Below are 14,922 nucleotides of genomic sequence, written 5' to 3'. Positions count from 1 at the left end.
CATAGCTGGTCTCACTACCGTCCTGTAGACTCTTGCTAGTACCCGCCAGTCACAAATCACTCCTGCCACTCTTCTCCAGCCACTCCACTCTGCCTGCACTCTCTTCTTCACTTCTCTTCCACACTCCCCATTACTCTGTACTGTTGATCCCAAGTATTTAAACTCCTCCACCTTCGCCAACTCTACTTCCTCATCATCCTCACCATTCCACTGACCTCCCTCTCATTCACACACCTGTATTCTGTCTTGGTGGTCCTACTGACCTTCATTCGTCTCCTCTCATATCTCCACCTCTCCAGGGTCTCCTCAACCTGCTACCTACTGTCTCTACAGATCACAATGTCATCAGCAGACATCACAGTCCATGGGGACTCCTGTCTAATCTCGTCTGTCAACCTGTCCATCACCATTGCCGATAAGAAAGGGCTCAGAGCCGATCTCTGATGTAATCTCACCACCGTCACTCCTACTCCACAGTAACACTTCCCTCGTTCATATCCTGCACAACTCTTACGTACTCCTCTGCCACTCCCAACTTCCTCATAAAATACCACAACTCCTCTCAGTCACCCTGTCATCTGCTTTCTCCAGGTCCACAAAGACGCAATGCGACTTCTTCTGGCCTTCTCTCTACTTCTCCATCAACATCCTCAGAGCAAACATCACATCTGCGGTGCTCTTTCTTGGCATGAAACCATCCTGCTGCTCACTGATCATCACCTCACTTCTTAACTGAGCTTCCACTACTCTTTCCCATAACTTCATGCTGTGGCTCATCAATTTTATTCCCCTGTAGTTACTGGAGTCCTGCACATCCTTCAGCTAATTATGGAAAAAGAATCAATTAAGAGGTCTGAGTTTTCAAGAGCAAGTCATTTTGGAGTAATGATTACCCTGGTCCTGCTTCTAATCATTGGGTGGTGGGTGGGGGGGCGCCTCGGAACCTGGAATAAAAAGTACATGGATTGAGAGGAAGGGACACACAGGGACCCCTCATATATTGGACCCAGAGTTCTGTGCTACACCCCTGGTTGAATTGCTGGGTAACATAAATGGAAAGTGAGGAAAGAGAAAGGCAGAGAGACATCGTCAGGGAACAACTTCAGTTACAATGAGATTTTTAGAATGGCAAGGAAGGAAAAGAGACAAGTGGAAGACCACAACGTCTGCATCGGATACGTTATGTAGAAGGAGAAAGCGATCTTCTTTAGTCTTGGACCCCATTGTTTCTACGGGCACCTCTTCCCCTCGATCATTATGACACATTCCAATTTACAATAATGGATTTCACACTTAAAGTTGCTTTGTCATGGTGAAAAGAATTAATTTAAAAAAAAAAGAAATCTAAATAAAAAACCACGCCTCCACGACCCACCTCCGCGGCTGCGGCTGCTAAGAATTTCATTGAGACGTTTGAGGCTCGAGAAACGCTGAGTCACGCCGTGACGTCACCGCGGACGAAGCCCGCCCACTCCACTCCACGCCCCCCTCCCGCGAGCATCGGTCATGTGACAAGCTCCGAGCACCGCGCTCAGAACAAGAAACTCGAGGAGTCGGATTTAACACACAGAGGGAAGCGCGACAGATCTGGGCGGCTCGGAGGCGTGTGCAGCGACACTTTATAACACCCTGCTGGCGGTGTTCCGCATAGAAGCTTCTGCTGTGTGACAAGAGCATCCCTCACATGTGAAGCCCCCGCATATTTGAACTCCAGCGCTTGAATCTGTCAGCTTTATCGCCGCAATGGGTTTGCTCTCGCTGGGATCGCCATTGAGCTGGGAAGAGACCAAGAAGCACGCCGATCATGTCCGCAAACACGGCATCCTGCAGTTCTTGAACATCTACAACAAAGTGAAAGACCGACAGAAAGACGTACTGAAGTGGGGCGACGAGGTAAGTGAATAACGCGAACCCGGAGAGTGCAATGGGGGGCAGGTTGACATGTTTACGTACGCACGTGACTGTGCGGCCCCCCGCGGTAACCGCTAGACGCCGGCTAGTGAGAGCCGAGGCTGCCGCTTGCGGAAGGGGGGTTGCAGGAACTGAGCCGAACGCGCGAATGCGATCACTGATTGTGGGCCTCGATTTGAACCGGGTGCCACAGGGGACGAGAATCCCCGTGACTGCCTGGTTTATTATGCGTTTCGTCAAGGTGACGCGATGCGCTGTTTGTCGGTGCAGAATGCTAACGAAGCGAACTTGTTAAGAGCGACTGCAGGCGCTTTGACGTTTGGAGTTTGCGCACCTGTACCGGGGATGACAATCCAACACTGGGAACAATTCTGTTGTATTTAACTTGGTGCAGTAGAAGCCGAGAGCCACAGCGATCGGCTTGGCCCCCCCCATAGGACGACGTGTCTCGTTTCATTTGTATGAACTGTGATATTGAAAGGTGAGGGACTGGCGCTCTGTTTCCAGTAATAATAATAATACGTTTTATTTATAGAGAGGGCTTACAGGATGTGTCACAAATATTGTAGATCTGTTTTCTAAACCTTTTTATTCAATTCCGTTTATTTTTATATACAGAGCTTTTCACAGTGGGCAGTAACAAGCTCTCGGGCAAAATCCAATTATAGATTCTACAAGTTTACTAAACCCAGAATTAATACACATATTTGTTTAAACTCACAAAAAAAACAAAAGTATAAACTGATCGACATAAGTAGAGACCAACAGTATCTTGGTCTTATTTTCATGATTTGCCTATTATTTGGCTGATGTCTTTGGCTTATCCAAGGTGACTTGAAACCGACCTCCGTCAACGAGTGAGGTGACCCGGTCGACCCACTGGTCCTATTATTTATTGTCATCTTCTTAAAATGTGTGATGAGTACGCGGCTCGCTACTTGCTATGAGCCTATGATATGAACTCTATCTAAACTTTTGCCAAACTTAATCTGAACACTGTTGTTTAGACAGAACTTAAAATTTGACAACATTCTTAGAAATAAAATTTTCATGAAAAAATACAAGTTTAGTAACACGGCTTACATGTTAATAGAGTACATGTCAAATGTCATATCCAAGTGCCAGTACCCTAGTAGGCTAGCAGCTGCTCATTTACAATACGATAAATGATAACCGAGGTTATAACAAAAGCCTCACATGATTGAAACGTTCCAGTAACTTAATAATAAACTATAATATGTTCTGTCCTAATATGAAAAATTCCAATCCTGTGCTTTATAACTGTATTTCATCATACTAATAATCTCAGCCGAAAACCACTAAATATCACTCACGCCGACGACCAGAACAATAAAATGCATAATACATAATCTAAACTAATTATTAGTACCAAAGAATTTAAATACTAGATATGAGATAAAATAAATTGCAATAATGTATATGCTAACCGAAATTCAGCCGTATCGAAACAGAAATCTGCAAAAGGCAGTTTTGAGCACATTTTTCGCTGCAACGTTGTGTACTGACAACAACAACATTTATTTGTATAGCACATTTTCATACAAACAGTAGCTCAAAGTGCTTTACATATTAAAGAATAGAAAAATGAAAGACACAATTATAAAACAAAATAAATCAACATTAATTAACATCGAATAAGAGTAAGGTTCAATGGCTAGGGGGGACAGAAAAAACAAAAAAACTCCAGACGGCTGGAGAAAAAATAAAAAACTAAATCAACTTGATGACATAATACGGTATATTATATAGGACTATAGAAATCTCAGTACTGGACTTATAATGTTTAATAGTTTAGAAAATTAATTTTAATGTCAAACAGTAACCAGTGCATAAAATTTATTTCAATTTATTTGCCCCAATGGCCATTCTAGCCCTGCTTGGAACAATTGTGAGATGCAGTTGGTTTTGTTTCTCTTTTGCTTTTTCGAGTTGGTGCACAGGCAGGTGAAGTGACTTGCTCTGCTCACGTGGTGTCAGTAGTGGGATAAGAACCCACAGCTTAAGGGATTGCAGTCCAAAGCCTTAACCAGGTGACTTTTACATTGCATCACAAATATCTCTGTTTACATTCATGGACGGGTGGCACAGTGGGTAGCGCTGCTGCCTCGCAGTACGAAGACTGGGGTTCACTTCCCGGGTCCTCCCTGTGTGGAGTTTGCATGTTCTCCCCGTGTCTCCTTATGTTTCCTTCCGGTTTCCAAAGACATGAAGGTTAGGTGCATTGGCGATTGGTGTGTGGGTTTGTGTGTTTTCCCTGCGGTGGGCTGGTGCCCTGCCCAGGATTTGTTCCTGCCTTGCGCCCTGTGCTGGCTGGGATTGGCTCCAGCAGACCCAGCAGTGCTAGGATATAGTGGGTTGGACAATGACTGACTGACATTCATGGACATCTGTTAATTAATTAACTATGGCAGAGTCGCTAATCCTCACCAGTGTATGAAGCAAGGCAGGGACAGTCCCTGGACGGGGTGGGCAGTCCATTGCAGGGTGAACACACACACACACACATAGCAGGGGACAGTTTAGCATTGTGAATCCATGGACTTTGGACTGTGGGAGTAAACCCAGATGGACCCGGAGAAGACATGCAAACTCCACGCAGGAAGCACCTCGGACTTGAACCCCGGTCTCCTTGTTGCTACCACTGCATCATCATAATGCCCCGTTTCACAATCAGTTTACCACTAACTGATAGCATTGGTTACTTCCTTCATCTTCTTCTTGTTAGTTTCCAGTTTCCAGTTAATTTAAAATATGTTTTGTGTTTTTGTCACTTCTTCTGTTATCCTATTTATTTTACATTTTTATGGTGGACTTTGCACATATCATGACAATTACCAAAGAGTGAAGAACAACACTCAATGCCTTAAGGCTTCAGTTTCAGAGCTGCTAGCAAAGTCATTGTTAACGTCGTGGCTTAAATAACCAGAACAAAAGGAAAAAGTGGAACGGAATGATGTTGAAAATCACTACATAATAGAACACCGGGATCATTTCAGATTTTTTTTATATCTGTTAATGCATACCAGCTCAGCTTTACCAAACCCAGTGAAGTCATTTTTGGATTGACACTAAAAAAAAAAAGAGACTCTGGGGAATAACAGTTTACTTAGTTAAATGAGGAGTTCAGTTAAATGCTCATTTGGTTGTAACAAAGACCTGCAGCCATGAAAAAATATTCACAGGAAAAGATCAAAACTGAGATAAGCATTTCAAGTTATTGCAAAAATGCATTGTCTCTGAGCGTATTATAAAAATCAAACCACTGTGCTTTTGTGAGTTCAGAATAAGAGAAGTGAAAAAGGCCTAATAATCAGAAGGAAAATGACCGCCTGTTTGGGGAAACTGGGTGGGGTGGGGTGTGGTGGGATAAGCTTCAAATGTTTACAGCCAAGGGGGTCCCAAGTACTGAATAAGCAGTAGGGTGTGGCGGTCAAAAGCTTAACACGGCAGCTGCAAGGGCAAGACAGAAATCTGCACGCAATGGCACATTTGCCAGACTTCGGAATGTGGGAAGAGAACCGGAGTGCCTAGGGGTGGGAAAAAAAAAAAAAGGGCAGTGAGGGGGCTAAGATTTGAACCCGGGACTCTGGAGTTTTGATGCCAGCAGTGCACACGACTGCGCCACACATTTTCATTTGGTGTGCACTTTTATTGAAGGGCAGATGCACGGACAGCCTGAGGTAAAGGTGATCCCCTCCTTGGCTGGGCCGCCTGATATCTCTGTCAAGTGTGTGAGGCCGGTTCACACTCGAAGACCACTCCAGTACTCGAACCACAACCTCTAATGTGGTTATAGGGATAGCAACTGCTTCCAAATAAATTCTGTCATTTTTCTTCTGGGATTTGTAAAGAGACTGAAGTTTTACTTTTTTTTTCTTCCAATGCCAGCTTGCCTTAACTAGTGTTGCTGGCATGGATTGGGGTTGGCACAGTGGGTAGCACTGCTAGGTCACAGACTCGGTGTGCTGGGGTCCAGTCTTGTTCTCGTCTTTATGTGGTGTATGGGTGTACATTTGGGTTTTCCTCCACACCACCAGAAACATTCTTGCTGGCCTCATTTGGGGACTTTATGCCAGCCGTGTGTGTGTGTGTGTGTGTGGGTGCTGACTGCTTCTGGCAGTGGCCCGCTGGTCTGTCTTGGTGTCCTAGGGTGGGTTCAGTCACCCCCAACACTTCACCTGAAGTAGAAGAATGTTATATTATCACCCATTAGGCCCCCATCTTTTAATTTATTTATTCTTTACTTAATTAGTCAATTTCAGGGCTCTGGTGACCCGGGGCCAGCACCGTAAAAAGCAAATGTCAGTCAAGGACAACAAGTCAGCACTTAAAACATCTGAGAATGAGAGAAAATATACCTCAAATCCCTGGAGCAGTGGAGCAGCAACTTAAAATAAAAAATGTATTTGTATTACTTGCATAATAAAACTTCAATTAGAAAAAAGACGTGACTTTAAGGAAAATGCTAATAAAAAGAAACTGGAGGGATTTGTAAATTTACTTTTCATGTTTGATGTGATCAACTTTACTGATGTTTTGAAGATGCAAGTTTATTCTGAAATTAAGGCCTACAAAAATGTTTGGATGGTGTAGTTTAGGATTGACAATGATGTGACAGTTTAGCACTTGTATCCCTGAAGCCTACGGAAAAACTCGTGATCCCGGACCACCTTAAATTCCTTGACAGCTTCTCATCTGCGTCTTTTGTTTTGCAAACATGTCTTATCAGCGCAAGCAGCCTGCTATCCTATCCAAAAGACACAGCTGAAGTTCTCCCAGCTCAAGTTTTTTTTATTGTGGTGTGAGGTGCCTGGAGGTGTAGAGGGTAAATAATATCTCGTTATTTGGAATACATGCACTTCACGTGTGTTCTGTGTCTACAACGACCTGCGTAAGTGTAGGATGACTGGAACTGCTGAACACATAGCTAAAACAGAAACGTTTTCTATGTTATATTAACAACTAGCAAAATACCGCGCTTCATAGCGGCGAAGTACTGCCTTAACATTTTTATTAAGAAGAAAATTAAACCTTTTTAAACTGAGATAAAATATCCCAATAATTATTTGTTAAGGATCTCTTTGTATGCCACGTTGTCAGTTCGGCCCTCCGGTTGTAATCTGACCAAGCTGTGCGCTGAGCTTACTCTTGAACATGTAACGTACAGTCGGCCATGTGAACAGTAATCTTGTCTCAAATCTCACAGCTTGGATTGCTGCTGTCATAAATCGGTTTGAGTTTCATGGTTTGTTTCAATGATGACAGTATTTGTAGGACTTGTGTTGAAGTGACATTCAGCATCTGTCAAGCGTTGTAAGCACACAACCAGTTTCATCGATAAAATCACATCCAGCTTTTGAGAGTTTAAACATTCATAAACATCAAAGTGTCCACTACTGAAATCGTCACCTGTCAATCTAAAATGTTTAAGAGGCATTGGCGGTTGTCCAAAGGTGTAAAATATTTGGCCATTTCGGTACACTTGAAAGCGACAACCGAACAATTCAGCGGCAGCCATCAACTCACATGCAGATCCACAGGTGAAGGGCTTAAGCATTTCACTCTTCTGGTGCTCCTGTGTAGTCTAATTATCTCCTGTACCGTCATCAGTCCACACCTTGAACCTGTCCAGTCATTCAATACATAAGACACAATGGATATCAAGAGTGAGCCTGATATGGCCGTGCAATATGTAACACAGAGAATGGAAAAGGCAGGTGCCATCTGCGGGCATGGAAACCACTCGGTAAGTGACAGTTCTTTGATCGATGGTGATCACCTCGATAGACATGTTAATGGGGGTACAGTTGGAATGATAAAGGAAATGGGGACCAGAACAATGTAAAGTAAATCTAAAATACCTACACAATAACTATGATCGTAATAAATGAACAATAAAACAGCGGAGAAGCTGTGGATTAAATAAAAAGGCTATAGTTATCAGTAGGGAGACGTGAATCCCGTGGCGAAGCAAGGAAGCGAATGTAGAGACCGGAGCGACGGACGGCCTTATATAGGCAGGCAGCCAACAACGTGGGAGGTGTTGGGATGGGGGACCCAACGCCGCCTCACATGGTGACCGAGCTGCAGGCTATGGACGTATATATGTATGTAAGTAGGATTCAGTTAGCGTTGGGAACCCGCGTACCAAATTTCTTGAAGATGGGCCCATCATACCACCGAAATAAGTATGTAATATACAAAGTATAGGCAAAGTATTGTAATCGTCAAAAAATTAATTGTCGAGACTTTGATGAGTTTTAAACCAACCTGAGTCTGAAAATACCATTTTTACTTTCTCGTATAGGGAAAGTGTTGTAATCGCCCAAAAATTTGACATCGAGATTTTGATGAATCTCAACATTTTAGACCTCCCTGACTTTCTTGTATATGAAGTATAGGGAAAGTATTGGAATCCTACAAAAAAAAATCAATTCTGAGATTTTACTGAATCTCAACGTTTTTATTTTTACTTTCTCCTATAAGAAGTATAGGAAAAGTATTGTAATTGGCATCTTAGACTTCCCTGAGTCCGATTTACTTTCTCGTAGGGACAGTATTGTAACCGTCAAAAAATTTGATTTGAAGATTTTGATGAATCTCGACATTTTAGACCTCCTTGAGTCTGAAAATACCATTTTTACTTAGAGAAAGTATTGTAATCGTCCAAAAATTCGACCTTGAGATTTTGATGAATCTCAATGTTTTATGACTTCCCTGATTTTCTTGTATATGAAGTATAGGGGAAGTATTGGAATCCTCCAAAGATTCGATGTTGAGATTTTGATGAATCTCGAAGTTTTAGACCTACCTGAGTCTGAAAATACTATTTTTACTTTCTCATATACAAAGTATAGGGAAAGTATTCTAATTGTCGTCTTATACCTCCCTGAGTCCGATTTACTTTCTCGTAGGGACAGTATTGCAACCGTCCAATAATTAGATTTCAAGATTTTGATGAGTCTGAAAATACCATCTTTGGAATTATGTCTGTGTGTGTGTGTGTATGTAAACACGATAACCTGAGTACGCCTTCACTTAGGTCAACCAAGTTTTGCATACAAGTATTAGGTACAAAACGTAGATTTATTTCAATTTTTGGGCTATTTCCGTTAACCGGAAGTGGTACTTTACCTGAAATGTTTTTCCAAAAATATAAAAAATCTGATAATCTCACGGTTTGGTAAAGCACCACATTCTAAGCATTTTTTTGTCGCTTTGCATTTTTTCGAAAAACGACCGGTTTTTAAGATAATTGCAATTTTCCGCTTGACGTTCAAATGGTAATACATGCATATTTGAGAACATTTTTGCTTTACGTAAACTGAATTTTTTGTCCAAGTTTTGCATTACACACTTTACTAAAGTCTGTTTGTAGTTTTGACCAACTTCCGCTTACTGAAAGTGGCAATTTACCTGAATTGTTCGGCAAAATAAAATTATCATGGCAAAAATTTAATTCATGCAGCTGCAGAGTCCAATTTATTCAACTTTACTTTTATAATAATTGTTTGGTATATTATTAATTTAATTTGATTTGTTGTTGATGGTTCTTTAATGTACGTAATATAAAAACAGAATGATTGTCTCTCAGTTTATTCCTCAAATATCCATCCCCATATCTGAGTATACGAGAAAGTCGAGGGGAGACCACTCCCGATTTTTTTTGTTGTATTGTTTTATTGTGTTATGTTTTAATTTAATTTTAATTTTATTTTCTTACTTCTTGTATATATGTTTTCAGGTTATTTTATTTATATATTTTATATTCTGCTATGTGATTTTATTTGTACATTTTTGCTATGTATGTAGAATTTGTTATTTAATTATTTTCAACTGCAAAGCACTTTGGGTCAACTTGTGTTGGTTTTTAAATAAATGACTTGCTTTTCTATGAGCACTTTTGAAGAGACGTGGCCCATAACGTTTTCAGACTTTAATGTAATTATATTAGCAGTTGATTTACTAACAGCACACGGTGGGCTTGTTAAATGAAGGGGTTACACTGTAGACTGTGTGGACGAAATCTCAGACCCGACAGCAGGTGCGGTTATAAAGCAGCTTTATTTTCAGAGTCACGGTGAGAAGAGTTTCTGAAAAGCAGACAATCAAATATACATGACAGCATCAGGGCTCTTCTGAACCCCGTCTGTTGGGTGGGGTCCAGTTTTATACCCCTAGAATGCGTAATTTAATATCATTATAAAATGTAACAGTCAACACATTTATTATACACAAACCTTTAGCCCCTTCAACGCCCCTTATGCAACTTGATTTCTTGGCCCCTTTTGTTATGGCGTTCAGATGTAAGCTAAGGGAAAACGTGATAAGGCAGACTTGTGTAGAATGCTCAGACCTTGAGTCCTTTGCCCAAACATTTTTCTGTTTGCTAAAAACAAAGCATGCTATTACATGGTTTAGTAAAGCTTACTTCTCAGACATGAATTAGTACAAGGGAACGAAGAGAACATTCGTCTTCCACAACTGTCAGTTTCATTGTGTTGTGTGCAGAAGGTCATGTAATCGCGTGGATTAACGAGTACCTGGGAGAGAGCTGAATCAACACAAAGGAAGACATGATTGGGCAAATAAGGCTTAAGTCCTCGAAGAACTTTGCCTGTTTGAAGGAAAAAGAATATCTGTGATAAAATAGTTGGCTTAAGTTTCAAAGAAAGGCTTTGGTGAACTGGTGACTGAGGTTACGTGGCTGAGCTCATTAGGAGGAAATGAATTAATGTAGGCTTGTAGGTAACAAAGGAACAGCAAGTTGATGGCAAAGCTCAGCTTAATGTAATAATTTTAAAATCTACAAAAGAAGTAAAGCAAGAAGATTGCAATTAATGAATCTGTTGTTAATGTTAATCCATCTTCAGTGGCGGGCACAGTGTCCTGTTTGGCTACAGGTTTGTAATGGACTGGCACTCTTTCCGTCCTTTGAGATAGGCCCTGAGCCAAACTCGGATTTGTACTTCGTAAGGGACTATACGTAGGATGAATCGCCAGAGAGTTAGCCAGTTTGAGACAGGGGACGATAAGGGGTCTTGATGGGATATTTTAACCATTAAATTGGGATAATGCTACTCTTTTTTTTGAAGGATGCTGAGAGATTTTTTAATGACCACAGAGAGTCATAACCTCGGACAGCACCATTTTTGCAGCACCAGGGGCATTTGGATTGTCATTCAGACCACAGGGACATCACAGGGAGCCTGGACATCGGGACACACCCCACTCTTTTCAAAGGATGCCCAGGGATGTTTTATGACCACAGAGATTTGGGAAGTCGGTTTTATGTCTCATCTGAACAACAGCGCCATATTTACATCACAGTGTCCCCGTTGCTGCACTTGGAGGGTATTGGGATCCCCATTCAGACCACAGGGTGAGCGTCCCCTGCTGGCCTCACCAGCAGCAACCCAAGCGTTTCCTAGATGATCTTCCACTCACGTGCTGGCCGAGCCTGAACAGACTGAGCTTCAGGTCTGAGGCGCAGGTGGTGTGGTTGTACAGCACGTCCTGTAAAAACCAAATCTGTCCTGCGGCAAAAGTGAAAACACATTCTGGACTATAGCAGGCTCTGAGGGTGTTTGGAGGGGAGTTGGGGGTCCCGTGATACGTATGCAGTGGGAGGAAATTGGCTTTTAAAAGGACAAAGGTTCCCTTCTGAAGTGCAATATTTACCCCGTTCAGTCGCTCAATAAGCCTAATGAAGCATGTGACCCGTCAGAATGATAAGCAGAAAGGGGGGAGACCGAAGCCCCCTCAGGTGTATTAATGGTGTCTCATGGCCTTGGCCTACGGCTGGCGTCACAGAAGAGTCATGAAAGGCTCCTGGCGTCACTTTACTGACTCAATGTTTGTTTTTCTCATCCTTCTGTTTGAATAGATGGGTTTACTTGCTTATCGAGGAGGGTTGCGTTTTTTTTTTTTGTTTTGTTTTAAATATATATTTTGTCTAATGCTGAAAGATGCAGGGCGTATTTTTCTAGGATTGCTGACTTTTATTAATAGACCTCATCAGATATTCAGTGATTTAGTCCGCTTGGAATTCAAACATGACGGGCACCTTGTTTTTACAGATTAATCCCACATTCCAGCAGTGGATTATGGGATTGCAAAAACAAAGTTAGGAGAAGGAGTTTGGTGAAGTGGAAGAAATGGAGCATTCGGATTTCACTTTAAAAATGACAGCTTTCTCTCCATTACTCATAAAGAGTTTCAAATTTTCCTTTCTTAATATATTGATTGACGAGTAATGGCATTAAAGAATTGTAAAACGGTTTTTACTTTTCCTGTGCAGTCCTTTAATATGGCGTGCACATTTATTTATTTATTTTGGCCTGGTCCTCGGCCTGCCAATCGCCAAATATACCGTAGAGAGGGGATCATCAAGTGATAACAATAAGTTGCATTTATAAAGCGCCTTTCACAAACCTAAAGGGCGCTTTACATACAGAGAAAAATAAAATCACACAGAAGACAAAAGTTCGTCGAAAAGGAAAGTTTTGAGTTGAGACTTAAAGGTGGAGAAAGAGGAGCAAACTCGGAGAGACTGAGGAAGAGGGGGCCAGCCAGCGGGCAGGTGTCTTCTAGCTCCAAGTTCACCCTAACCCAGGGGTCCTCAATCCCAGTCCTGGAGAGCCGCAGTGGCTGCAGGTTTTTGTTCTGACCTGGTTGCTTAATTAGAAAGCAATTCTTGCCAATAAAGCACTAACAAGCTATGAAATTAAATGAACTCTGCTATGTCAGCTCATTCTCATATCCTGGATTTTCTTTCCCTTTCTATCATGCAAATGATTTGAAGGCTAAAATGGACGAGTAATTCTCAGTCCTTCACTTTTTTCTCTTCATTTTTCTTCCAAGTATTTCATTAAACCCAATAGTGCAGATCAATACACACAGGTGTAAATGTAAAGAAGCTAAATGGAGAAATGCTGCTCTCTCTTGTCATTTGCATGTTATTGATAATAAGGAGCAATTCAAATAGCTGTTTAAGACCAAATGAAGCAATAAGGGCTCAAAATCACTAAAGTGAAGCAGAAGTGTTACTTTAGCAATAAGTGCTTTTTATTAAGCAACTGGGTTGGAGCAAAAACCTGCAGCCACTGTGGCTCTCCAGGACCGCGATTGAGGACCCCTGCGCTAACCCAGCATATTTGATTTTCCAGTTATATTCAAATTCTGTAAAAATGTACAATCTGTAAATGTCGGGCATCTCTAAGATCAGGCCCATGAAGAGAGTTTAAAGGGGGCCGGCACTGAATTCCTGTTAGCAAGAAAGAAGGCCGACTCCATTCTGTCAGAGAGACGCCGTCCTCGTTTCTCAAAATTGTGAAGTAAAGTAGCAGGTTTAAGAACTCTTGTATTCCTAGAGCTATTTCCAATTCTTATCGGGATCCTGGTCTTCATCCTCTTCTTCCTTTTCCTCTTTTCCTGCTTCCTGGCTTCAGATATATCAAAAGTTTTTGTCTCCTGCGTCAGGTTCGATTTCTTGTTTTTTTTTTCTTGGCTGTCACTGCGAAAGTATTCAATCCCCTTGAACGTCATCCTCGTTTTCTGCATGACAAGAGATTTGTCCACATGTTTTTCCATTTAGTGTTAGTACAGGCCGTCCCCGGGTTACGTACGAGATAAGGACTGTAGGTTTGTACTTAAGTTGAATTTGTATGTAAATCGGAACATTATTTGAATAAATCCTATTGTTGACTGACTGTAACCAAGTGCTCTGCCAATGAATGATGGAGTTTCACGTCTCTCTGATCTTTTTATTATTTCTACTTTATTTTCCATGGTGATGGTTTTTCTCTTCTTTCCTGTATCACCAGCATTTGCATCAGATTTGTGTTTCAGAGACATTGTTGAAGGTTAAGATGAGCTCTTCTGCACAGCACTTGTCCACGCGATCACAGCAGGAAGGCACCCGTCGTCAACACGTCTGACGTACTGACGAGAGACAACTTCCTGCTGTGTGCGTAACAGTACAAGCAGGCTTGCTATTGAGAATGAATGGGGGCAGCGAGGGCCGATTCACCATTCGCCCGCCATGCAGTCACCTCTACTACAGTATGCTGCCTGCAGCGCCAACCCACCGAGAACGAATACGGTGTGACCAAAGGCAGGTAGTGAATCACCCACCACCGCCCCCATTCAACAGGCAGCCATCCAAGGCACACTACAATGCTGCCCCGTTCACCCTCAGTGGTCCTCCGTTCAGCCACAACCAGGTCGCCACTTGCATCATCACCAGTTGCCCACTGAGAACGAACAGGGCAGCGTGTGAAACGCTCCCTCCACTCCATCCAGCCTGCGTCCAGTCCCATTAAGCCTCCGTTTTACACACGAGTGCTTGCCGCACACCCAGCCGCCCACTGAGAATGAATGGGGTGCGGCCCCCACCGCCCCATTCATCAACCGGAGCCGCCCGAGGGACACTACACTGCGTGAGCGGCGAAATCGCCCCCCTCGAGCTACCGCGTGCGGCGTTCCCAGGCCGAAGATGACGGAGCGGCAGTTACTGAGGATCCCGTGTCACGTCCCCCAGACAGATGAAGGAGCAGCTGCGGTCCCGTTCGTTAGTCGTATGTCAGATATCCGTACCTCAGGGACGACCTGTAATGTGAACTCTTAAGCTGTTACTGTATGTCAATACACTTCCAAAGTTCAAATGAACCTTTTTCTGTAGAAAATTTAACTGAAAAAGACAAAACTTCAAAGTTCGTCTTTTCCTAAGTGTTCAAGCCCTTCACATTCTTACTTTGTCGAGACCCCTTTTGCTGCAATAGCAGCCTTCATTCTTTTCAGTGTGTAAGTATGTCCCAGTGCTTCTCGTTGTTCACGTGTGATTCTTCTCCGTTCTTCCTGGTAGGACTGATGGAGCTCCTCTCGGTGGTTGGGCTGGCAGATTTCAAACAGTGCCACAGATTCTCAGTAGGGTGAAGATCAGGGCTTTCAATACTTGGCCATTCCAGAACATTCACCTTTCTGTTTCTG

At 42.5% G+C, this 14,922-nt stretch overlaps 1 protein-coding gene across 1 annotated transcript in view; it reads left to right on the top strand.

Annotated features, from left to right (window-relative positions):
• The first annotated feature begins 1,499 nt into the window (after positions 1-1,499).
• The window catches only part of gclc (glutamate-cysteine ligase, catalytic subunit), an 80,499-nt gene continuing 67,076 nt past the window's right edge, over positions 1,500-14,922 (top strand). The window contains exon 1 of the mRNA XM_039737813.1: positions 1,500-1,893. Within this exon, the coding sequence (XP_039593747.1) occupies positions 1,744-1,893 (150 nt within the window). The 5' untranslated portion in view covers positions 1,500-1,743. The remainder of the gene's footprint in view (positions 1,894-14,922) is intronic.

The sequence above is a fragment of the Polypterus senegalus genome, chromosome 16, assembly GCF_016835505.1.
Source record: "Polypterus senegalus isolate Bchr_013 chromosome 16, ASM1683550v1, whole genome shotgun sequence".
Taxonomy (NCBI): Eukaryota; Metazoa; Chordata; class Cladistia; order Polypteriformes; family Polypteridae; genus Polypterus; species Polypterus senegalus.
This window is presented reverse-complemented; position numbering and strand designations above follow the sequence as displayed.